General features: G+C 43.6%; 2 protein-coding genes and 1 pseudogene across 2 annotated transcripts; all 3 read left to right on the forward strand.

Annotated features, from left to right (window-relative positions):
* The first annotated feature begins 18,092 nt into the window (after positions 1-18,092).
* LOC123407875 (ribosomal RNA small subunit methyltransferase) lies at positions 18,093-20,146 on the forward strand. Its single transcript, XM_045101113.1, has 2 exons — positions 18,093-18,588; positions 19,199-20,146. Exons 1-2 carry the CDS (start codon positions 18,268-18,270, stop codon positions 19,946-19,948), a joined length of 1,071 nt encoding a protein of 356 aa, XP_044957048.1. The 5' UTR covers positions 18,093-18,267; the 3' UTR covers positions 19,949-20,146.
* Positions 20,147-20,562: 416 nt separating this feature from the next.
* Positions 20,563-22,247, forward strand: LOC123407874. Its single transcript, XM_045101111.1, has one exon. The coding sequence runs from the start codon at positions 20,608-20,610 to the stop codon at positions 22,027-22,029; it is 1,422 nt and encodes a 473-aa protein (XP_044957046.1). The 5' UTR covers positions 20,563-20,607; the 3' UTR covers positions 22,030-22,247.
* A 3,007-nt stretch (positions 22,248-25,254) lies between these two features.
* LOC123413317 lies at positions 25,255-26,063 on the forward strand (annotated as a pseudogene).
* The last annotated feature ends 313 nt before the right edge of the window (positions 26,064-26,376 follow it).

Genomic DNA, 26,376 nt, shown 5'->3' on the forward strand with positions numbered 1-26,376 from the left:
GTGTTCCCTTGAAGAGGAAGGGTGATGTAGCACTGCAGCAGTAAGTATTTCCCTCAGTTTGAGAACCAAGGTATCGATCCAGTAGGAGGATCGCGTCAAGTCACAAGTACATGCACAAACACAAACAGCTTTCACCCAACGCTATGAAGGGGTTGTCAATCCCTTATAGATTGTTTGCAAAGTGAGAACTGAAAGCAAAAAGGAAACAAAGCAAAGTAAAAGTGAAAGTGGAGACGATAGTTGTGGATAGACCCGGGGGCCGTAGTGTTCACTAGTGGCTTCTCTCATGAAAGCAAGTAGACGGTGGGTGAACGAATTACTGTCAAGCAATTGATAGAACCGCGCAAAGTCATGACGTTATCTATGGCAATGATCATACCTATAGGCATCACGTCCAAAACAAGTAGACCGATACTTTCTGCATCTACTACTATTACTCCACACGTCAACCGCTATCCAGCATGCATCTAGTGTATTGAGTTCATAAGAACAGAGTAACGCCTTAAGCAAGATGACATGATGTAGATGGACAATCTCAAATCTATGATGAAAGCCCATCTTGTTACCCTTGATGGCAACAACACGATGCGTGCCTTGCTGCCCCTTCCGTCACTGGGAAAGGTCACCGCACGGTATGAACCCAAAACCAAGCACTTCTCCCATTGCAAGAATCATAGATCTAGTTGGCCAAACAAAACCCAAGACTCGAAGAGATTTACAAGGATATCAAATCATGCATATAAGAAATCAGCAAAGACTCAAATATAATTCATAGATAATCTGATCACAAATCCACAATTCATCGGATCTTGACAAAAACACCGCCAAAGAGGATTACATCGGATAGATCTCCATGAAGATCATGGAGAACTTTGTATTGAAGATCCAAGAGAGAGAAGAAGCCATCTAGCTACTAACTACGGACCCGTAGGTCTAAAGTGGACTACTAACGAGTCATTGGAGAGGGGATGATATTGATGTAGAAGCCCTCCAGCTCCAAAGTCCCCTCCGGCAGGGCATCGGGAAGGGTCTCCACATGAGATCTCGCGGAAACGGAAGCTTGCGGTGGCGGAAAAGTGGTTTCGTGGACGCCCTGATTTTTTCTGGGATCTTAGGGAATTTATAGGCCAAAGAGCTAGGGCAGGGGAGCGACAGGGAGGCCACAAACCTGGTCGTTGCGGGGCCCCCCTCGACACGGCGTTAGGGCTTGTGGGATCCCTGTGGGCCCCCTGCCTTGGCCCTCAAGTCCCCCGATCTTCTTCTGTTCTGGAAAAATTTATTTCGGGGATTTTATTCCGTTTGGACTCCGTTCCAAAATCAGATCTGAAAAGAGTCAAAAACATAGAAAAACAGGAACTGGCACTTGGCACTGAATTAATAAGTTAGTCCCAAAAAAGATATAAAAGGTATATAAAACATCCAAAGTTGACAAGATAACAGCATGAAACCATCAAAAATTATAGATACGTTTGAGACGTATCAAGCATCCCCAAGCTTAACTCCTGCTCGTCCTCGAGTAGGGAAGTGATAAAGAATGAAATTTTGATGCTTTCATGCTACCTAGCATAGATTTTCTTTGTAACTCCTCTTATGTGACGTGAATGTTCAGATCCATTAGATTCAAAACAATAGTTTGTTATTGACGTGGAGACAATAATACTTCAAGCAAACTAGCAAGGTAATCATGAACTTTCAAAATAACAAGGCCAAAAGAAAGTTATCCCTACAAAATCATATAGTCTGACTATGCTCTATCATCCTTGCACAACGAATTTAAATCATGTACAACCTTGGTATTGGCCAAGTAATTGTTTTCACACTTTTACTTCCTCAAACCTTTTCAACTCTCACGCAATACATGAGCGCGAGCCATGGTTTTAGCACTATAAGTGGAATGGAGTGTGGTGAAGGTTGCAAGGTAAACAAGGAGAAGATGGTCACATTGACTAGGCATATCAACGAGCTATGGAGATGCTCATCAATAGATATCAACGTGAATGAGTAGGGATTGCCATACAAATGATGCACTAGAGCTAAAAGTATGTGAAAGCTCTTAAAGAAAACTAGTGGGTGTGCATCCAACTTGCTTGCTCACGAAGACATAAGGCAATTTTGAGGAAGCCTATCATTGGAATATACAAGCCAAGTTATATAATGAAAATTTCCCACTAGCTATATATGGTGGTGACAAAATGAGAGACTCTCAATCATGAAGATCATGGTGCTTAATAAGCACAAGTGTGGAAAGATAGTAGCACTGTCCCTTCTCTCTTTTTCTCTCATTTTTTTGGTGGGCTCTTTGGCCTTTTTTATTTTTTTACTTTATTTTGGTGGGCATATTTGGCCTCCTTTTGTAACTCGGCTTCGTTGGCCTCTTTTATTTCCTCACATGGGACAATGCTCCATCAATGATGATCATCACACTTACAACTCAAAACTTAGAGCAATGATGACTCTATATGGAATGCCTTCGGCAGTGTACCGTGACAATGATCTAGCATGGCATAGACATCAATGGAAACATCATGCTAGCTATCTTATGATCATGAAATGGCAATGTAGAAGTGGTGACACATGTCATGGTGGTAGTTGCATGGCAATATATCTCGGAATGGCTTTGAAAAAGCCATAGTAGGTAGGTATGGTGGCTGTTTTGAGGGAGGATAATGGTGGGTTTTATGCACCGGCGAAAGTTGCACGGCACTAAAGAAGATAGTGATGGTGGAAGGTGAAAGTGCATCTAAACCATGGACTCAACATTAGTCATCAAGAACTCATATACTTGTTGCAAAAGTTTTAGTAGTAATCGAAGCAAAGCATTCAACGCATACTCCCAGGGGAAGGGTTGGTAGGTATAAACCATCGCGCGATCCCGACCGCCACACAAAGGATGACAATCAATAGACTAATCATGCTCACACTTCATCACATAGCGGTTCACCATACGTGCATGCTACGTGAATCACTAACTTCAACACAAGTCTTTCTAGATCCACAACACCTTACTAATATAACTTCAATATTGCCACAACCACAACTCAAAACTAATTGAGATGAATAAAACTTCTCTAACTACTCAATGCACATGAAGGTGGAAGTTTTCGTATCCCTTTGGATAACTACCCCTTTTGAGACTACTTTCATAGTATAAGCCAACTACCAAGCCACGCATCGATGTGCTCTAAAAGATAGAAGTGAAACACATAGAGCAAAATCAACTAGCTCAAAAGATATAAGTGAAGCACATGTGAGCTGAATTGTCTAACCAAAGGATATAAGTGAAGCTCGACAAAATCACGGTGAGTGCATGTCTCTCTCTCTAGGTGTGCAGCAAGGAAGATTGTGACACAACAAAAATAAAAGACTCCTACGATACAAGACGCTCCAAGCAAAACACATAACATGTGGTGAATAAAAATATAGCCCCAAGTAACGTTATCGATGGATTGAAGACGAAAGAGGGGATGCCTTCCCGGGGCATCCCCAAGCTTAGGATTTTTTGGCATCCTTGAATCAACTTGGGGTGCCTTGGGCATCCCCAAGCTTGAGCTCTTGCCACTCTTTATCTCTTTGTCCATAAGAACTTCACCCAAAACTTGAAAACTTCACAACACAAAACTTAAACAGAAACTCGTGATATCATTAGTATAAGAAAGCAAACCACCACTTCCTTAGGTACTGTAGCAAACTTAAATTCTACTTATGTTGATGTTGGGTTACTGTATTTTCAATCTTCCATGGCTAATACCCCCCGATACTATCCATAGTTTCATCAAAATAAGCAACCAACTCAACAAAAACAGAATTTGTTAACAGCAGACCAGTCTGTAGCAATCTGTATACTTCGTATACTTCTGTTAATTCAAAAATTCTGAAACATTACGACAGTCTTAATAATTTGCGTAGCAATCATAAGCAAAAAGAATCAACTCAAAATCTTTTACAGAAAAAAAAATGAAAATTCTTTTCGTGAGCAGAAAGTTTCTGTCTTTTCCAGCATGACCAAACGATCATCCCCAAGACTAATCATAACGGTTTGGCTTGGCACAAATGCAAAAGAAACACACACAAAAACACAATCATAATAGAATTATGAAAGTGTGGAAAACATAAAATAGAAACAAAAGGATAGATTGTTGGGTTGCCTCCCAACAAGCGCTATTGTTTAACGCCCTTAGCTAGGCATAAGGTGATGAAATCTAAGTCTAACATACTTCCTATGCATAGGCATTTTATAGGGAAACAAATTGGCAAGACAACCAATAGTTACCAAATGCGAGGAAGAAGAAAGAGACAATACCAATCTCAACATAACGAGAGGTAATTTGGTAACATGAAAGTTTCTACCAAAATATTTTCCTCTCTCATAGCAATTACATGTGGGATCATATTCAAATTCAACAATATAGCTATCCCATAGGATATTATTTTCATGATCCACATGCATGCAAAGTTGACGCTCTTCAAAAATAGTGGGATTATCATCAACTAAAGTCATGACTTATCCAAACCCACTTTCAATATTATTGCAAATATCATATTCATCATGAGGTTTAAACAAATTTTCAAGATCACAAGAAAGATTATCACCCCAATCATGATTATTGCAATAAGTAGTGGTCATAGCAAAACTAGCATCCCCAAGCTTAGGGTTTTGCATTTTTTAGCATGATTGTCACTAATAGAATTTGTAGTGAAACCATTGCAATCATGCTTTTCATCCAAGGAGCCCTCGTGAATCACTTCATAAATTTCTTCCTCACAATTTTCAGATTCACGCATCTCAAGCAAAACTCCATAAAGATAGTCAAGTGCACTCAACTCACTAGCAATTGGATCAACATAATTGGATCTCTTAAAGAGATTAGCAAGTGGATGAGGATCCATATCACTAGATTTTCTACAAGCGAAGATGCAAGCATATTGAAGGCACATGGCACACAAGCGAACAGAAAGCAAGCGAGAGAAAAGGGCGAACGAAAAAGGCAAACGGAAAAAGGCAAACGAAAAAGGCAAAGGAGAAAGGCAAAGGAAAACGGCAAATGTGAAGTGAGGGAGAGGAAAACGAGAGACAACTGTCGAAAAAGGTAAATGCAAGAGATGAGTTTGTGACACTTACTTGGATAGATCTTGACTTGATCTCTCCCCAGCAACGGCACCAGAAATAGGCGTGTTGACGGGAGATTATTCTTGTCTTGATACTCCTCGGCAAGCGATCCTCCTCGGCAACGGCGCAAGAAATCCTTCTGATGCTGGCTACGCCTACAGGGACTTCCTTGGCAAATATGCAAAGGATTCCCCCGCGGCCTTGGAGCCTTGCGTTGGTGTTCCCTTGAAGAGGAAAGGGTGATGTAGCACTGCGTCAGTAAGTATTTCCCTCAGTTTGAGAACCAAGGTATCGATCCAGTAGGAGGATGGCGTCAAGTCACAAGTACCTGCACAAACACAAAGAGCTTGCACCCAATGCTATGAAGGGGTTGTCAATCCCTTATAGATTGTTTGCAAAGTGAGAACTGAAAGCAAAAAGGAAACAAAGCAAAGTAAAAGTGAAAGTGGAGACGATAGTTGTGAATAGACCCGGGGGCCGTAGTATTCACTAGTGGCTTCTCTCATGAAAGCAAGTAGACGGTGGGTGAACGAATTACTGTGGAGCAATTGATAGAACCGCGCAAAGTCATGAAGTTATCTATGGCAATGATCATATCTATAGGCATCACGTCCAAAACAAGTAGACCGATACTTTCTGCATCTACTACTATTACTCCATACGTCGACCGCTATCCAGCATGCATCTAGTGTATTGAGTTCATAAGAACAGAGTAACGCCTTAAGCAAGATGACATGATGTAGATGGACAATCTCAAATCTATGATGAAAGCCCATCTTGTTACCCTTGATGGCAACAACATGATGTGTGCCTTGCTGCCCCTTCTGTCACTGAGAAAGGTCACCGCGCGATATGAACCCAAAGCCAAGCACTTCTCCCATTGCAAGAATCATAGATCTAGTTGGCCAAACAAAACACAACACTCGAAGAGACTTACAAGGATATCAAATCATGCATATAAGAAATCAACAAAGACTCAAATATAATTCATAGATAATCTGATCACAAATCCACAATTCATCGGATCTCGACAAACACACCGCCAAAGAGGATTACATCGGATAGATCTCCATGAAGATCATGGAGAACTTTCTATTGAAGATCCAAGAGAGAGAAGAAGCCATCTAGCTACTAACTACGGACCCGTAGGTCTGAAGTGGACTACTCACGAGTCATTGGAGAGGCGATGATGTTGATGTAGAAGCCCTCCATCTCCAAAGTCCATTCCGGCAGGGCATTGGGAAGGGTCTCCAGATGAGATCTCGCGGAAACAGAAGCTTGCGTCGGCGGAAAAGTGGTTTCGTGGACGCCTTGATTTTTTCTGGGATTTTAGGGAATTTATAGGCCAAAGAGCTAGGGCAGGGGAGCGCCAGGGAGGCCACAAGCCTGGTCGCTGCGGACCCCCTGGCCACGGCATCAGGACTTGTGGGCTCCCTGTGGGCCCCCTGCCTTGGCCCTCAAGTCCCCCGATCTTCTTCTGTTCTGGAAAAATTTATTTCGGGGATTTTATTCCGTTTGGACTCCGTTCCAAAATCAGATCTAAAAAGAGTCAAAAACACAGAAAAACCAGGAACTGGCACTTGGCACTGAATTAATAAGTTAGTCCCAAAAAAGATATAAAAGGTATATAAAACATCCAAAGTTGACAAGATAACAGCATGAAACCATCAAAAATTATAGATACGTTTGAGACGTATCAAGCATCCCCAAGCTTAACTCCTGCTCGTCCTCGAGTAGGGAAGTGATAAAGAATGAAATTTTGATGCTTTCATGCTACCTAGCATAGATTTTCTTTGTAACTCCTCTTATGTGACGTGAATGTTCAGATCCATTAGATTCAAAACAATAGTTTGTTATTGACGTGGAGACAATAATACTTCAAGCAAACTAGCAAGGTAATCATGAACTTTCAAAATAACAAGGCCAAAAGAAAGTTATCCCTACAAAATCATATAGTCTGACTATGCTCTATCATCCTTGCACAACGAATTTAAATCATGTACAACCTTGGTATTGGCCAAGTAATTGTTTTCACACTTTTACTTCCTCAAACCTTTTCAACTCTCACGCAATACATGAGCGCGAGCCATGGTTTTAGCACTATAAGTGGAATGGAGTGTGGTGAAGGTTGCAAGGTAAACAAGGAGAAGATGGTCACATTGACTAGGCATATCAACGAGCTATGGAGATGCTCATCAATAGATATCAACGTGAATGAGTAGGGATTGCCATACAAATGATGCACTAGAGCTAAAAGTATGTGAAAGCTCTTAAAGAAAACTAGTGGGTGTGCATCCAACTTGCTTGCTCACGAAGACATAAGGCAATTTTGAGGAAGCCTATCATTGGAATATACAAGCCAAGTTATATAATGAAAATTTCCCACTAGCTATATGGTGGTGACAAAATGAGAGACTCTCAATCATGAAGATCATGGTGCTTAATAAGCACAAGTGTGGAAAGATAGTAGCACTGTCCCTTCTCTCTTTTTCTCTCATTTTTTTGGTGGGCTCTTTGGCCTTTTTTATTTTTTACTTTATTTTGGTGGGCATATTTGGCCTCCTTTTGTAACTCGGCTTCGTTGGCCTCTTTTATTTCCTCACATGGGACAATGCTCCATCAATGATGATCATCCCACTTACAACTCAAAACTTAGAGCAATGATGACTCTATATGGAATGCCTTCGGCAGTGTACCGTGACAATGATCTAGCATGGCATAGACATCAATGGAAACATCATGCTAGCTATCTTATGATCATGAAATGGCAATGTAGAAGTGGTGACACATGTCATGGTGGTAGTTGCATGGCAATATATCTCGGAATGGCTTTGAAAAAGCCATAGTAGGTAGGTATGGTGGCTGTTTTGAGGGAGGATAATGGTGGGTTTTATGCACCGGCGAAAGTTGCACGGCACTAAAGAAGATAGTGATGGTGGAAGGTGAAAGTGCATCTAAACCATGGACTCAACATTAGTCATCAAGAACTCATATACTTGTTGCAAAAGTTTTAGTAGTAATCGAAGCAAAGCATTCAACGCATACTCCCAGGGGAAGGGTTGGTAGGTATAAACCATCGCGCGATCCCGACCGCCACACAAAGGATGACAATCAATAGACTAATCATGCTCACACTTCATCACATAGCGGTTCACCATACGTGCATGCTACGTGAATCACTAACTTCAACACAAGTCTTCTAGATCCACAACACCTTACTAATATAACTTCAATATTGCCACAACCACAACTCAAAACTAATTGAGATGAATAAAACTTCTCTAACTACTCAATGCACATGAAGGTGGAAGTTTTCGTATCCCTTTGGATAACTACCCCTTTTGAGACTACTTTCATAGTATAAGCCAACTACCAAGCCATGCATCGATGTGCTCTAAAAGATAGAAGTGAAACACATAGAGCAAAATCAACTAGCTCAAAAGATATAAGTGAAGCACATGTGAGCTGAATTGTCTAACCAAAGGATATAAGTGAAGCTCGACAAAATCACGGTGAGTGCATGTCTCTCTCTCTAGGTGTGCAGCAAGGAAGATTGTGACACAACAAAAATAAAAGACTCCTACGATACAAGACGCTCCAAGCAAAACACATAACATGTGGTGAATAAAAATATAGCCCCAAGTAACGTTATCGATGGATTGAAGACGAAAGAGGGGATGCCTTCCCGGGGCATCCCCAAGCTTAGGATTTTTCGGCATCCTTGAATCAACATGGGGTGCCTTGGGCATCCCCAAGCTTGAGCTCTTGCCACTCTTTATCTCTTTGTCCATAAGAACTTCACCCAAAACTTTAAAACTTCACAACACAAAACTTAAACAGAAACTCGTGATATCATTAGTATAAGAAAGCAAACCACCACTTCCTTAGGTACTGTAGCAAACTTAAATTCTACTTATGTTGATGTTGGGTTACTGTATTTTCAATCTTCCATGGCTAATACCCCCCGATACTATCCATAGTTTCATCAAAATAAGCAACCAACTCAACAAAAACAGAATTTGTTAACAGCAGACCAGTCTGTAGCAATCTGTATACTTCGTATACTTCTGTTAATTCAAAAATTCTGAAACATTACGACAGTCTTAATAATTTGCGTAGCAATCATAAGCAAAAAGAATCAACTCAAAATCTTTTACAGAAAAAAAATGAAAATTCTTTTCGTGAGCAGAAAGTTTCTGTCTTTTCCAGCATGACCAAACGATCATCCCCAAGACTAATCATAACGGTTTGTCTTGGCACAAATGCAAAAGAAACACACAAAAAAACACAATCATAATAGAATTATGAAAGTGTGGAAAACATAAAATAGAAACAAAAGGATAGATTGTTGGGTTGCCTCCCAACAAGCGCTATTGTTTAACGCCCTTAGCTAGGCATAAGGTGATGAAATCTAAGTCTAACATACTTCCTATGCATAGGCATTTTATAGGGAAACAAATTGGCAAGACAACCAATAGTTACCAAATGCGAGGAAGAAGAAAGAGACAATACCAATCTCAACATAACGAGAGGTAATTTGGTAACATGAAAGTTTCTACCAAAATATTTTCCTCTCTCATAGCAATTACATGTGGGATCATATTCAAATTCAACAATATAGCTATCCCATAGGATATTATTTTCATGATCCACATGCATGCAAAGTTGACGCTCTTCAAAAATAGTGGGATTATCATCAACTAAAGTCATGACTTATCCAAACCCACTTTCAATATTATTGCAAATATCATATTCATCATGAGGTTTAAACAAATTTTCAAGATCACAAGAAAGATTATCACCCCAATCATGATTATTGCAATAAGTAGTGGTCATAGCAAAACTAGCATCCCCAAGCTTAGGGTTTTGCATTTTTTAGCATGATTGTCACTAATAGAATTTGTAGTGAAACCATTGCAATCATGCTTTTCATCCAAGGAGCCCTCGTGAATCACTTCATAAATTTCTTCCTCACAATTTTCAGATTCACACATCTCAAGCAAAACTCCATAAAGATAGTCAAGTGCACTCAACTCACTAGCAATTGGATCAACATAATTGGATCTCTTAAAGAGATTAGCAAGTGGATGAGGATCCATATCACTAGATTTTCTACAAGCGAAGATGCAAGCATATTGAAGGCACATGGCACACAAGCGAACAGAAAGCAAGCGAGAGAAAAGGGCGAACGAAAAAGGCAAACGGAAAAAGGCAAACGAAAAAGGCAAAGGAGAAAGGCAAAGGAAAACGGCAAATGTGAAGTGAGGGAGAGGAAAACGAGAGACAACTGTCGAAAAAGGTAAATGCAAGAGATGAGTTTGTGACACTTACTTGGATAGATCTTGACTTGATCTCTCCCCAGCAACGGCGCCAGAAATAGGCGTGTTGACGGGAGATTATTCTTGTCTTGATACTCCTCGGCAAGCGATCCTCCTCGGCAACGGCGCAAGAAATCCTTCTGATGCTGGCTACACCTACAGGGACTTCCTTGGCAAATATGCAAAGGATTCCCCCGCGGCCTTGGAGCCTTGCGTTGGTGTTCCCTTGAAGAGGAAAGGGTGATGTAGCACTGCGGCAGTAAGTATTTCCCTCAGTTTGAGAACCAAGGTATCGATCCAGTAGGAGGATGGCGTCAAGTCACAAGTACCTGCACAAACACAAAGAGCTTGCACCCAATGCTATGAAGGGGTTGTCAATCCCTTATAGATTGTTTGCAAAGTGAGAACTGAAAGCAAAAAGGAAACAAAGCAAAGTAAAAGTGAAAGTGGAGACGATAGTTGTGAAGGGCCGTAGTATTCACTAGTGGCTTCTCTCATGAAAGCAAGTAGACGGTGGGTGAACGAATTACTGTGGAGCAATTGATAGAACCGCGCAAAGTCATGAAGTTATCTATGGCAATGATCATATCTATAGGCATCACGTCCAAAACAAGTAGACCGATACTTTCTGCATCTACTACTATTACTCCATACGTCGACCGCTATCCAGCATGCATCTAGTGTATTGAGTTCATAAGAACAGAGTAACGCCTTAAGCAAGATGACATGATGTAGATGGACAATCTCAAATCTATGATGAAAGCCCATCTTGTTACCCTTGATGGCAACAACATGATGTGTGCCTTGCTGCCCCTTCTGTCACTGAGAAAGGTCACCGCGCGATATGAACCCAAAGCCAAGCACTTCTCCCATTGCAAGAATCATAGATCTAGTTGGCCAAACAAAACACAACACTCGAAGAGACTTACAAGGATATCAAATCATGCATATAAGAAATCAACAAAGACTCAAATATAATTCATAGATAATCTGATCACAAATCCACAATTCATCGGATCTCGACAAACACACCGCCAAAGAGGATTACATCGGATAGATCTCCATGAAGATCATGGAGAACTTTCTATTGAAGATCCAAGAGAGAGAAGAAGCCATCTAGCTACTAACTACGGACCCGTAGGTCTGAAGTGGACTACTCACGAGTCATTGGAGAGGCGATGATGTTGATGTAGAAGCCCTCCATCTCCAAAGTCCACTCCGGCAGAGCATTGGGAAGGGTCTCCAGATGAGATCTCGCGGAAACAGAAGCTTGCGTCGGCGGAAAAGTGGTTTCGTGGACGCCTTGATTTTTTCTGGGATTTTAGGGAATTTATAGGCCAAAGAGCTAGGGCAGGGGAGCGCCAGGGAGGCCACAAGCCTGGTCGCTGCGGACCCCCTGGCCACGGCATCAGGACTTGTGGGCTCCCTGTGGGCCCCCTGCCTTGGCCCTCAAGTCCCCCGATCTTCTTCTGTTCTGGAAAAATTTATTTCGGGGATTTTATTCCGTTTGGACTCCGTTCCAAAATCAGATCTAAAAAGAGTCAAAAACACAGAAAAACCAGGAACTGGCACTTGGCACTGAATTAATAAGTTAGTCCCAAAAAAGATATAAAAGGTATATAAAACATCCAAAGTTGACAAGATAACAGCATGAAACCATCAAAAATTATAGATACGTTTGAGACGTATCACGCACCCTGGTGGCCCTCTGCCCCCCCCCTCTTTTGCTACAAGAAGGGTTTCGTTCCAGTAAAAATTATGAAGAGGCTTTCAGGAGGAATCGCCGCCGCCACGAGGCGGAACTTGAGCAGAACCAATCTAGACTTCCGACAGGGTCGTCCTGCCGGGGAAACTTCCCTCCGGGAGGGGGAAATCGTGGCCATCGTCATCACCAACACTCCTCTCATCGGAGAGGACTCATCACCATCAATATCTTCATCAACACCATCTCATCTCCAAACCCTAGTTCATCTCTTGTAACCAATCTCCGTCTCACGACTCCGATTGGTACTTGTAAGGTTGCTAGTAGTGTTAATTACTCTTTGTAGTTGATGCTAGTTGGATTACTTGGTGGAAGATTATATGTTCAGATCCTTGATGTTACTCACTACCTCTCTGGTCATGAATATGATTATGCTTTGTGAGTAGTCACTTTTGTTCCCGAGGACATGGGATAAGTCATGCTATAAGTAGTCATGTAAATTTGGTATTTGTTCGATATTTTGATGTGTTGTATGTTGTTTTTCCTCTGGTGGTGTTATGTGAACATCGACTACATAACACTTCACCATTATTTGGGCCTAGAGGAAGGCATTGGGAAGTAGTAAGTAGATGATGGGTTGCTAGAGTGACAGAAGCTTAAACCCTAGTTTATGTGTTGCTTCGTAAGGGGCTGATTTGGATCCACTAGTTTAATGCTATGGTTAGACTTTGTCTTAATTCTTCTTTCGTAGTTGCGGATGCTTGCGAGAGGGGTTAATCATAAGTGGGATGCTTGTCCAAGTAAGGGAAGTACCCAAGTGCTGGTCCACCCACATATTAAACAATCAAAGTAGCGAACGCGAATCATATGAACATGACGAAAACTAGCTTGACAAAAATTCCCATGTGTCCTCGGGAGCGTTTTACCTCCTATAAGTCTTTGTCCAGGCTTGTCCTTTGCTACAAAAGGGATTGGGCCACTTTGCTGCACCGTTGTTTCCGTTGTTACTTGCTACTTGCTACGAATATTCTTATCACACAACTACTTGTTACCGAAAATTTCAGTGCTTGCAGATGTTACCTTGCTGAAAACCACTTGTCAGATCCTTCTGCTCCTCGTTGGTTCGACACTCTTACTTATCGAAAGGACTACGATAGATCCCCTATACTTGTGGGTCATCACCGCGCAAAGTCATGACGATATCTAAGGCAATGATCATACATATAGGCATCACATCCGAGACAAGTAGACCGATACTGTATGCATCTACTACTATTACTCCACACATCGACCGCTATCCAGCATGCATCTAGTGTATTGAGTTCATGACGATTAGAGTAACGCCTTAAGCAAGATGACATGATGTAGAGGGATAAACTCAAACCAATGATGTAAACCCCATCTTTTTACCCTTGATGGCAACAACACGATACGTGCCTTGCTACCCCTTCTGTCACTGAGTGAGGTCACCGCACGGTATGAACCCAAAACCAAGCACTTCTCCCATTGCAAGAACCATAGATCAAGTTGGCCAAACAAAATCCACAACTCAAAGAGAATTACAAGGATATGAAATCATGCATATAAGAGATCATAAGAAACTCAAATAAGATTCAAAGATAATCTGATCATAAATCCACAAATCATCGGATCTCGAAAAACACACCGCAAAAGAAGATTACATCGGATAGATCTCCATGAAGATCATGGAGAACTTTGTATTGAAGATCCAAGAGAGAGAAGAAGCCATCTAGCTACTAGCTATGGACCCGAAGGTCTATGGTGAACTACTCACACATCATCGGAGAGGCAGTGGTGTTGATGAAGAAGCCCTCCGTATCCGAATCCCCCTCCGACAAGGCACCAGAACGTGCCCCAGATGGGATCTTGCGTAGACAGAAGCTTGCGACGGCGAAAAAGTATTTTCGTGGATCTCTCCCGTGGTTTTGGATTTTTCGGGGATTTATACGCGGAAGAAGTAGGGCAGACGAGCCACGGGGGGCCCACAAGCCTGCTAGGCGCGACCCCCGTGGCCGCGCCTAGGGGTTTGTGGCCTCCCGTGGTGGCCTCTGCCTTGGTTCTCACACCCCTGCGTATCTTCTGTTCCGGAAAAAATCTTTTCGGAAGTTTTATTCCATTTGGACTCTGTTTAATATTCTCCTCTGAAAAGGGTCAAAAACATGGAAAAAACAGGAACTGGCACTTGGCACTGAGTTAATAAGTTAGTCCCAAAAAAGATATAAAAGGCATACAAAACATCCAAAGTTTGACAAGATAATAGCATGGAACCATCAAAAATTATAGATACGTTGGACACGTATCAGTTCTACCTGATGATCCTATGAAAATGCATATGCCACTTAATTATATTTTGGACTGCTGACAATGTGGTTAGTGGAACTAGTATCAGTTGGTATAGGTTACCCTAGGATATTGGTTCCACCAAGATCATGTTGGAGTTGTGTGACCCCCCCCCCCCCCCAATTCAAAAAAATTCAAGGCATGGTTTACCGTAGACTAGAAGGTTTTTGTTTTGATACTATTCCAGTCATAGGAAAAACCGCACTATGAAGAGAGGTCATTATGGATGAATCATGTGGGAATGCTTCAAAACATATACACCAGCCCTCCTAAACCTACCATCTATATTCCGTGTGTGGCGTGATTTGTCGAGGTGTCGAGTGAGCATCAATAGAAACTCTCTAGACACCCCGTGCGCAAGGGGTCTTTAGAACCTTGTGTGCACAGGGTGATAGAAAAATCTATGGACAACCCATGCACACAGGGTGGTGGTGAAGTCTCTGGACACCCCGTGTGCACGGAGCTGACTTAGCCCATGCGCACGTGGTCCAACATGCAAAAAAACCACCAACCAAGAACACTATATATAAGCCCCTTCTTCCACCTCCAACCTATAACCCTAGTGTCTTGTTGAGCTCCTCCAGTACTATGATGTCTGCTACACAACTTGTTCTTGTAGACTCGTGTTGGAACTCCAAGTGCAGAGTTTTGTAGGACAGTAGCAAATTTCCCTCAAGTGGATGACCTAAGGTTTATCAATTCGTGGGAGGCATAGGATGAAGATGGTCTCTCTCAAATAACCCTTCAACCAAATAACAAAGAGTCTCTTTTGTCCCCAACACACCCAATACGATGGTAAATTGTATAGGTACACTAGTTCGGCGAAGAGATGGTGATACAAGTATAATATGGATGCTAGAAATATATTTTTATAATCTGAATAAATAAGAACAGCAAGGCAACAATTCTTAAAACGTAGCACAAACAGTATTGCAATGCTTGAAAATGAGGCCTAGGGTTTTTACTTTCGCTAGTGCAATCTCTCAACAATAATAATATAATTGGATCACATAAAAATCCCCCAACATGCGATAAAGAATCACTCCAAGGTTCCTATCTAGCGGAGAACATAAGAAGACATTGTTTGTAGGGTACGAAACCACCTCAAAGTTATTCTTTCTGACCAATCTTTCCAAGAGTTCGTACTAAAATAACAAGTTATCCTTTCCGATCAATCTATCCAAGAGTTCATACTAAAATAACACCATAACAAATTCAGATTCATAATACTCAATCCAACACAAAGAACCTCAAAGAGTTCCCAAGATTTGTACCTGAGAAACAAAGAAGAGAACATGCATCAACCCCTATGCATACATTACCCTAATGTCACCTCGGGAATCCGCGAGTTGAGTGCCAAAACATATATCAAGTGAATCAATATAATACCCCATTGTCACCACGGGTATTCATGGAAATACATAAATTAAGTGCTCTCAAATCCATAAAAGTACTCAATCCGATAAAACAAAATCTCAAAGGGAAAACTCAATTCATCACAACAAGATAGAGAGGGAGAAACACCATATGATCCAACTATATTAACAAAGCCCGTGATACATGAAGATTGTGCCATCTCAAGAACACGAGAGAGAGATTAAAGACATAGCTACTCATACAAACCCTCAACCTCGAGGGTGTACTACTCCCTCCTCATCATGGCCTCCGCCTAGACGATGAAGATGGCCACCGAAGATGATTTCCCCTCTCCGGTAGGGTACTGGAACGTCTCCAAATTGGTTTTTCGTGGCTACACAGGCTTGCGGCGGCGAAACTTCTCATCTAGGGTTATTTCTAGGGGTTTCTGTATTTGTAGGAATTTTTGGCATCGGTCTCACGTCAAGATGGGCCTCAAGGGGCCCACTAGGTACCAGGGTGCGCCTAGGGGGGTTGGCGCGCCCTGGTGCATAGTGGGCACCAACCCCCCTCTCGTGGTTCTTTGCTCCAGTATTTCTCTTTTCTTCCAAAAAAATCGTCAAAAAGTTTCATCCAATTCTAAGAACTTTCATTACTTCACAAAAAAAATATCACGGTAGCTCTGCTAAAAACAATGTAAGTCTGGGTTAGTTCCTTGCAAATCATACCAAAACCATATAAAATTGTTGTAAACATGGCATGAATACTTTATAAATTATAGATACGCTGGAGAAGTATCATACTACACCTCATTTTGCTCAATACTGTCAATGCCTCCACCCAAACTTGTTGAAACTTTGCGGAATGGGAGAGCAAGACTCGATCTACACTCTCACCAAACCAAAATTATGTTCCCCATAATATTTTTCCACCATTGACATGTTACTTTTGGAGCTTGGGATCCTAGTCGGTTAGAGGTTCCTCCGGATGCTTCATTTCTTCCGGGATGCTCCGGAGACGTTTGTAAAGGTGTGGTGGTCACCTTCAAGACCAACTCGAGTGATCGAGGCTCATCCATTGGGGTGACTCGAGATAGAGTACACCAAGCCTTTCATGGCGTCCCGCAAGCTTTGGCTCCGACACCGCTCTAAACGAAGATTATCTCTTGTCCAAGGAAGCGTGAACTTAGGGATAAAATCCGCGTCCTCGCCTCACTCTGTGGTTAATCCTTTCCTTGCACTTCAATTTGCTTTGTATGCTTGTAGGCTTGCTAATTAGTTTGTTGCCTAGCATATTTAGCTCGACGTGTGTTTGTCAGTTTGTCCACCTAGTCGCATATTTAGTGTATCGTATTTATCTACATATCCAGGATTCTCCCTAGCCTAGTTTCGGGCATCCTAGATGCGCCTAAAGGTCACTGCCAAAACTGTGCGATCGTGATCCGAAGAACGAGTGAGGAAATCAAACAACCATAATTTAGGGACAAGAAACCATAGCACGTGAGCCTAATGCCATAAGTATCCTTGGTTGCATCCCATAAATCTCTAGCGTATGGGCAAAATCGGAGAGCATGTTCAACTCATTCAAGTCGAGCACAAAAACAACATTGTCAAGATGTATTTTTTTTTGCTGGTGACATTGTTGAGATTTAGACACATTGTTTACCACCTGGGTAGTTGGATGTTATGATTGTAATGTGACTCCATTTTTGTAATGAAAATGCTGCTTAGGGGGAGCGGTGGCATGTCGGGGCGGCGACCTCGGAAGGAGGTCATGGTTGAGTGCGCGGGGCGCGCCGGAGCACTCGATGTTGGGGCGACGGCCTCGAGAGATTTGCAGCTTCATCGACATGGACTGTGCGTCGTGTGGGCGGCGTGATTTGTGTTTCCACATTACCTCTACGATGAAGGTTGGGTTGACGTTCGTCTTCGGTGAAGTTGGAGTCGCTCGCTCGGAGTTTAGGAAGGGCAACGAAGCGTGTTCGGGAGCAATGGTGACAATGAGACGCAAGGGTGTATCTTGACGGGGCCCTCTTTGTTGAGGTTTGTGTGAAGGGTGTCATGTGTGTGTCACTCGGCGTATTGTGATGGTTTTAGCATGTTCTTTTATTAATTAACTGACCGTCCCTTTCAGAAATCCTTCCATTTTGAAAAAAAGAAGATCCAGTATGGCCTTTTTTGGTCGAAAAAAAGCTGTCTCTCCCTCATGGACCTATCATCTGGGCTGCATCAGTGCCGGCCTGTTTCGATTACTTAAAATAGGAAAAGGAAAGCTTATTTTCCTTGACGCCCCGAAAACCCTAGCCGCTTCTTCTCTCTGCCCACTCCCCGCGCGCGCCCCAGCCGACCGCCGCCTCACCCTAGCCGAGACCTCCCCCTCCCCAGGCAGGCAGGCGCGCCAGGATACCCCACAGTAATACCACCATGGCCGGCGGCAAGATCCAAAAGAAGCGCCACGGTGGCGGTGGAGGCGGCGGCGGCGCGCGGCTGCAGGGCGGGATCCCGTTCGAGAAGTCCAAGGGCCAGCACATCCTGCGGAACCCGGCGCTGGTGGACTCCATCATCGCCAAGGCCGGCCTCAAGCCCACCGACACCGTCCTCGAGATCGGGCCCGGAACGGGAAATCTCACCAAGCGGCTGCTCGAGGCCGGCGTCAAGGCCGTTGTCGCCGTCGAGCTCGACCCGCGGATGGTTCTCGAGCTCAGTCGCCGGTTCCAGGGCCACCCCCTCTCCTCCCGCCTCAAGGTACATGCCTCTCCTTTGTGGCTCCTAGTTTTCTCGTATCTTTGGAAATTTTGTTTTTGGCAGAAAATTCAGTACTAGGTTTGTGCTATGCTGCAGTACCTGCTTTCTACTGTGCTTGCTCTGCAATAGACTGCTCAGAGATTGATTTTTTTGGGGGAATTCAGGGTTGTATGATGTTGGGCTCATGGAGCTGAGTTAGTAAGTGCTACATAGTGATTCTTCCTGTCAACCCAGAGCAATAGCAATACCTGTATGAGTGAGTTTTGCGTCTACACCAACTGACAACTTCCACATTCTTGATTGTTAAAGTTACTAGGTACAGTTGCATATTATTGTGAATAATTGTAGCACAATACTGTAGGACTGATCACCTACAATAGGGTTGTATTTGTGTGTTAGGAGAACTAAGATTGTCTTGATACGATGGGCATGATTCATAGTTTAAAAGTAAACTGCAAATTTGGATTATAACTGATGACTATCGGAAGGGAAGACAAATTAGAAAACAAACAAGCTTATATCTAGTCCACACGCTTTCATGAATCTTCAGTTCTAATTTGAACCAAACGATTGTTAATAAAAATGAGTATTCTTGTGAACCATCATGCAGGTTATCCAAGGAGATGTTCTTAAATGTGATCTTCCGTACTTTGATATCTGCGTGGCAAACATCCCATACCAGATATCGTCCCCACTTACATTCAAGCTTCTGTCACACCGTCCGATGTTCAGGTGTGCTGTGATCATGTTTCAACGTGAATTTGCCATGAGACTTGTAGCGCAGCCTGGAGACACTCTGTATTGCCGTCTGTCAGTGAACGTACAGCTCTTATCTCGTGTGTCACATCTGCTGAAGGTTGGGCGGAATAACTTCAGGCCTCCGCCTAAGGTAGATTCTTCAGTTGTGCGCATCGAGCCAAGGAAGCCCCTCCCTCCTGTCAGCTTCAAAGAGTGGGATGGACTTGTGAGGATTTGTTTCAACCGGAAAAACAAAACCCTGGGCTCCCTTTTCAAGCAGAAGCGCGTCCTTGAGTTGCTAGAGAAGAATTACAAGACAATGCAATCTCTCCAGCTTGCCCAAGAATCTGAAATGGGTGAGGAGAAGATGTCACCAGACGATGTTGCGGTGCTAGCCAATATGGTCGAGGACCTGAGCATGGAGACGAGTGACGAGAGAGAGGATGACGAAATGGAAATGGATGACGCTAACGCGGCAGACGGCCGTGCTAGCTTCAAAGAAAAGATTATGGGTATATTGCAGCAAGGTGATTTTGCAGAGAAGAGGTCCTCCAAGCTGAGCCAAGTTGATTTCTTGTACCTGCTCTCCCTGTTCAACAAAGCAGGTATTCATTTTTCATGAGGTCCTGCTTAGTCAGCTAGCTTGAGATGGATCTTGAAAAGCCATGTTTATTTTTTGCCCATGTTCTGTAAGTCGTATAAGTTTAAAGTCATCTATGTGATATCGTGCTCTGAATTCTATGTGATAATGTGTTCTGAGATATTTTCGATACCTTCGGTTTTGCCCCAGCTTTAGAGAAGTCGAATGATTACAAGGAAATATCCTCTATGCCTATTATCCTCGCATTTGTATGGTTTGATAGTATTATGTCTTGTTGAGGATGTGAAGCGGATATATGCATTGATAGTTTTGCCTGCTCAAAATGCAAGTGTAGCTGCTATTTCAGTATTTAGTATTCAGAATCTCTCGTTTACTACTACTCCCTCTCTCTCTATCTAAATACTTGTTGGGAAAAACCAGTCCAGTTCTAAGTATTGTGGTACAGAGGAAGTAAGTAGGTACCAAGGTCATTAGGCATAGGACACATGTCAAAAGATGGGGGGTCAAGGTCAACACCATTGAAGTCGTAGCAATAATGGAGGATTGCGTCCTGGTCTTGCATCTGGCGCCACGTCGATCACCACAATCACGCCACGTCCTGCCTCTCACGCATATGCTCGTAGGTATATGTAAGCGTGTTGGTCTCGCTGTGACACACCTTCTCCATAGCAAGGAAACCCATGGAGGTCGCCGTCTCCGCGGTGGCGAGCGAGGTGGCCGGCCGGCTCGTGTCTTTCCTCATCGGCAAGTACAGAGGCCAGGCACGCCCGAGCAAGAAGGAGAACCTGGAGTCGCTGCGCCGGCTCCTGCTCAGAGTCCACACCGTCATCGAGGAGGCCGGGGGCCGATACATCGCCAACTCACGCATGCTGCTGCAGCTCCAGGCGCTCACGGAGGCCATGTACCGGGGGTACGACGCCCTGGACACCCATGCCCCCCTGGAGCAGATCGGAGCACAACCGGAGGCGTCAGGCTCGGTGGATTTCACAAGTTTCAACAGGGCAGCTGCTAGCAAAGAGGTGCAGGCCGCGCTGAGAGCTCTGGAGACCGCCTCTGCTGAGATGGCCGAGTTCATCGCGCTGCTAGCAGGCTGCGAGCGCATGATCCGCAGCCCGTACAGCTGCTACCTTCACATCGACAACTTCATGTTTGGCCGCCGGGTCGAGAGGCAGCGGGTCATCAACATCTTGATGCAGGATGAGGATGGCCACCCGCCGCTCGGGGCTCCCACGGTGCTGCCCATCATCGGCGGCCGCAGGGTGGGCAAGAAGACGCTGGTGTGGAGCGTCTGCTCCGACGACCGGATCCGCTCCCGCTTCCCTTCCATCCTCCACGTCGACGGATGCGAGATTCAGAGGATCGGCCGCGACAGGTTTACTACTCCTCCTGTGAGGACTTTGATCGTCGTCGAGTTCCGGTCGGACGTGGAATTGGATGACAGGGAGTGGCACGGGTTCCTCTCGCTGCTCCGAGCTCTCACCGGTGTTGGAAGCAAGGTGGTGATCGTGAGCCGGCTCGAGGCGCTGGCGAGGTTTGGAACCGTAGACCTCGTCCGAATCAACAGCTTCTCGCGAGAGGAATACGGCTACCTTTTCAAGGTGCTCGCGTTCGGGAGCTCGGACCCGGCGGACCACCCGCGGCTGGCCCTGATAGGGAAGGAGCTGGCGGCGCTGATGGAGGGGTCACTCGTGCATCTGAACGTCTACTCGAGCGTGCTGAGGAACAACCTGAACGTGCGGTTCTGGAGCCGCGCTCTGAAGCTGTACAGAACGGTCATGGAGGCCAATCTGTCCGTCTTCGGCGAGCACCCGAGAGCTCTTCTTGACAGAGGCGGCACCGTGGATATCACCAGGTTTTCGCCGTCGGGGGCTACCTCGCTTCGATTCACGTTGCTGATCGGTGCAAGTGGAAGGGACTCTTCCGGACCGGGTGAGCTCCCCAGGATGACATTTGGAGATATAATAGCAGGCTCTGTTCTTCTGCCGATGAAGTTTGAGCTGGTGTGGGAGTCACGGTTGCCCCCTTACACCGTTATCTCCGGCACTTGTGTCGCAGACAAGCCTCAACAATCGGCTTCACTGAGGAAGAAACGCCGTACATGATGTATGCTTCCGTAGGCCATTGCCGTGTCGGTCCTGATGTGAACTTTTTTTTTGGCAGGTGTTATCGCTTTCTATAGCATAGGAATATTTCACACTTCTACCAACTACAACTAAGGCGAAACCAATATAATTCAGCTTTTATAATCTGTAATGTCTTTAAACAGAACAAATCATATTATAGATTATAAAAACTAGACGGACAAATTATAAAACTCACAATCTACTCTATCCCATATAAAACTAGATTATGGATTGCTAATGATCCACTATCCTTGTAAAGTTGGAGGTAATTACTATTTTTTGTCACCGTCACTCTCTTTCTTTTTTCCTCAGCACGCGCACAGTCATTATGCAATGTAAAAACCTGTATTACAGTTTATATAATCTGTCATTCAAACACGTTCATCTAGATTATTTTTATAAACCTGATTATATAATCTATCTTCATAATCCAGATTATCATAATCTATTGTGATTCCAAACAAGGAGCAATGTAAAAACCTGGATTACAGTTTATATAATCTGTCATTCAAACACGTTCATCTAGATTATTTTTATAAACCTGATTATATAATCTATCTTCATAATCCAGATTATCATAATCTATTGTGATTCCAAACAAGGACTAAAGCAGTATACTCTTCAACCATCTCCACTAGAAAATGTAAATGTAAAAATAATTAACTTTTACATTTTTTGAGGTTCAAAAAATCATCCCAACAAAGGATGTAGACGCAAAAAAATTACATCTTCACCTTCTGAAGATGTAAAATACAACACCTCGTAATGCAAATTTGCATCTCCACGTACTCGAGATATAAAAACGTCAACCGCGTGCCAACCAACCAACTACCTTTAGTTGGCTTCTGCGCGATTGCCGCCTGCCCACCTCCCACCTATTCGCATCCCCCCACCCGCCCGCCACAGCCATGGTCGGCCCCGCCGCCTGCTTCGCCATTGCTTTCGCCTATGGTCTGACCCACCTCGTCGCAGCCGCCACCATGACCAATTTCCCCAATCCGTCCTCCGCCTCCATGTCGTCGCCCGATTCGCGCAGGAGCGGACCTGATTCGCCACCCTCGCCGCTCCTCCGCCGCCCTTACGCCGCTCCTCCTCCTCTCTTCGCCTCAAATCGATGCTCATTGTAAGTGCATCTAGTGTCCCTTAGTGATTTTGGTGTATCGAAGGCTTATAGGTTAAGGGACTAATTTGTTTGTGGTTGTACACAGGTTCTATAAGTCGCTGGGGAATTTGATATATCCGAAGAATGTCGATCCATAAAAATGAATGTCTTCAACTGAAGACTTTGATGTTTTCCTAAAGACCTTGAAACTGAGGAAATTGGTGTGACCTTGAAGAGAATGATGCGAGGACTATGAAGCATGAAGAATTTAGTTTTCTTGTTTCATTTCCTTTCTTTTGAGTCATAGGAACAACATACTGTTAAAGCGGTTGAGGTAATACTAAAGAAAAATTTCCAACTGATGCTCATCTCAAAGCCTACACATATCCAATCCTTCGAGTGAAGCCTTTGGAAATCTCTTACAGTTCAGTCAAATTCTTTAGTGATAGAGATGATGTTCTTATAGTCTTTGAGGAAATTGGTCTGACTCAGGAGTTCGGTTTTTGTCAGTGCGAATTGCCTACAATGAGGAACATGGTAGCCGTGAGGACTTTCATAGTTCGAAATTCCGACCGTTGCTACGCTTAGAGCCAGCTGTCCAATATATCATATCTACATAACGTTCATATCATTAGGGGCATTTATGTCTTATCATGTCAGGTTGCACCCTCACAATAAATAGCCACCCTCACAACCACCAGTTGGTTGGCTGCTCCGAGAAAGAAATTGACAAGTGTCATTTGAGAGCAACCTATCCTCCGAGGACTTTGAGAGAAAATCACCAGTGAGGAAAAAACCCAAACCCCAACACCTAGAACCCATAGTGGTTGAGCATCACCGGAGAGATTGTTCGTGTGTGGAACCGACGCTTGTTACCTTTGAATATTGTGCATTTTCCAGACGGTTGGGCGTCACTGGTCTAGAGCATCCAAGAGGAAATTGTGGATTGTCGGGTGACCGAGTTTGTGAAGGTTTGGAAGTCTACCCTAAAGACTTACCACGAGTATTGGGCGAGGTCTGTGTGACCTTAGCTCAAGGAGAATACGGTAAGAACTGTGTGTCCTGGAACTATGTGTCCTTTGATTTAAATACCAAGCCGCTCCAAACAAGACGTACGCCTTTCACAACAGTTGGAACTCGGTCATCAAATCATTGTCTTCACCGAGCCCCTGGTTCCATTTCCTCAACCCTTTCACTTCCCCGAGTACTCGTTGATGAAATTGATCGTTACTGTTTGAAGACTTTGACTGAAGACTTTTTCAATTTCCTCAATCCAAATTCTCCAGTCACCTTGTTCTTCACCTGCTTATCTTGTTTACATGCTACTTGTGCTCTGTGTATGTTTCGTTTCATCATGATGACTATGCTACTGCTCTATCATGCATGCACTTGAGTACTTATTCTGCTGGTAGTATTTTGTCACTTAGCAAATTCCTCAAGTACTAACTACTCGGTGACAAATTTGTAAAAATCGCCTATTCACCCCCTCTAGTCGGGATAACGCACTTTCAATTGGTATCAGAGCAAGATATTCCCTTGTTCTGTGTGATTTTAGTTTATCCACCTGGAGTTTTAGTTATGCCGACTGCATATATGATCAAGGTCTCTACGGGTTGTCCTACCTTCGACGGGAAAGACTACCCCTACTGAAAGAACAAGATGTGCATGCATCTTGAAGCAATTGACAACAATCTCTGTAAGTTGTGGAAAATGGTGTTCCCTCTGTCACTCCCACTATCAACGCTGCTGATGTGAAAACATTCAAGCAACTCGACTCTCAAGCGAAGAATATCATATATGTCCATCTAAGCAAAGGTCAGTATGGTAGACTGAGTGCTTTGCAAACTGTGAAGCTCAGCTGGGACAAGCTGTCCAAAGTCAACGAAGGAGTCTCAACTCAATGTGACTCCCGAGCTGATGTTCTTCGCAATCTCTTCAACCGCTTGAAAATACTCGACAACGGAAATGTTCAGGAAACCTTCGATCGCCTCACTGATATCTCCAATGAGCTCCAGGCTCTTGGTGCTACTGACATCACCGACCATGAGGTGGTGAAGAAAGTGATGAGATCTCTTGGTTCCTCATTGGACACACCGGTTTTGATGATTCAAGAACGTGGATACTACAAGTCACTAGATCCTGTTGATATTCTTGAGAGGCTCAATACTCATGAATTCCAACAAGCTGATAAAAGAGATCTCTATGAGCCAAGCTATGGAAGGTCTTGTGCACGGAAGACAAAGGCAATTTTCCGATCTAAAGAAGAAGAATCTGACAGTAGTGTTGGTGATCCTGTAGAACTTGGTCATAAGCTAGCAATGCTCATGAGGAAATTCCAAAAGTTCTACAAAAGAGGTCAGTTTGGAAAATCTTCAAAAAGTGATGTGAAAAAAAATCAAAATCTTCATCACAAGACTACAAGAAAAGAACTTGCCACAAATGCAAGAAGTCCCGCCACTACATTGCTAGTTGCCCTTGCTGGGAAAAGGAATCAAAGAAGAAGAAATACAAGGATGATAGTTCTGATGACTTGAAGAAATAGAAGAAATCTTCAAAGTCCTCATCGCACAAGAAGAGCAATTCTAGAAATGCTCGAGCACTTCTTGGCAAGGAAATGGATTTTGAAGAAGAATATGAGTAATATGAGGAAGAGGAGGAAGAGGAGGTGGAATCAGACTCTGGTGTGGTAATCCTAGCTCTTGCTACCGCATTCGTCGGCAAGTCCATCTTCAACATTGAAGAAAATGATATCGTCAACGATACTTATGACTACGATGATGACTCTGCTGCCACCTATTGCTTCATGGAAAAAGGTGCCAAGGTACTCAAACATGCTTCCTCTTCTGACTCAAGTGAGTATGAACCTAATGATTATCAAAAACCTAGTTACACCAAACTTGCTAATATTGCCACTAAGCAACACAATGCTATTGAAAAGCTTCAAAAACTGTTAGACAAAAGCGATGACCTGTTGAACAAGGAAATGGACCGGACTCAAACTCTGATTGATGATTTTCAACGTCTTCAGTCTAAGTATGGTAACCTTCACAGTCGTCATGAAACTCTCTTAGCTGATCATGAGAAGCTTTCCTATGGTGTTGTGATCAATTATCAAAACCACCCTAGGAAGCAATTGTTCTTTCACCTTCTGTGCTGACATATGTGACTGGAATGAAGAGCTCATTCTTCAATTCTATGCAACCTTGCACATCTCTCTTGATGCC

This window comes from Hordeum vulgare, chromosome 7H, assembly GCF_904849725.1.
Source record: "Hordeum vulgare subsp. vulgare chromosome 7H, MorexV3_pseudomolecules_assembly, whole genome shotgun sequence".
Classification (NCBI taxonomy): Eukaryota; Viridiplantae; Streptophyta; class Magnoliopsida; order Poales; family Poaceae; genus Hordeum; species Hordeum vulgare.

Coding starts and splice junctions, on each gene's coding strand:
- LOC123407875 (XM_045101113.1), top strand. CDS start 18,268: ATGGCCGGCGGCAAGATCCAAAAGAAGCGCCACGGTGGCGGTGGAGGC. Junction 18,589..19,198: donor CCCTCTCCTCCCGCCTCAAG/GTACATGCCTCT, acceptor ACCATCATGCAG/GTTATCCAAGGAGATGTTCT.
- LOC123407874 (XM_045101111.1), top strand. CDS start 20,608: ATGGAGGTCGCCGTCTCCGCGGTGGCGAGCGAGGTGGCCGGCCGGCTC.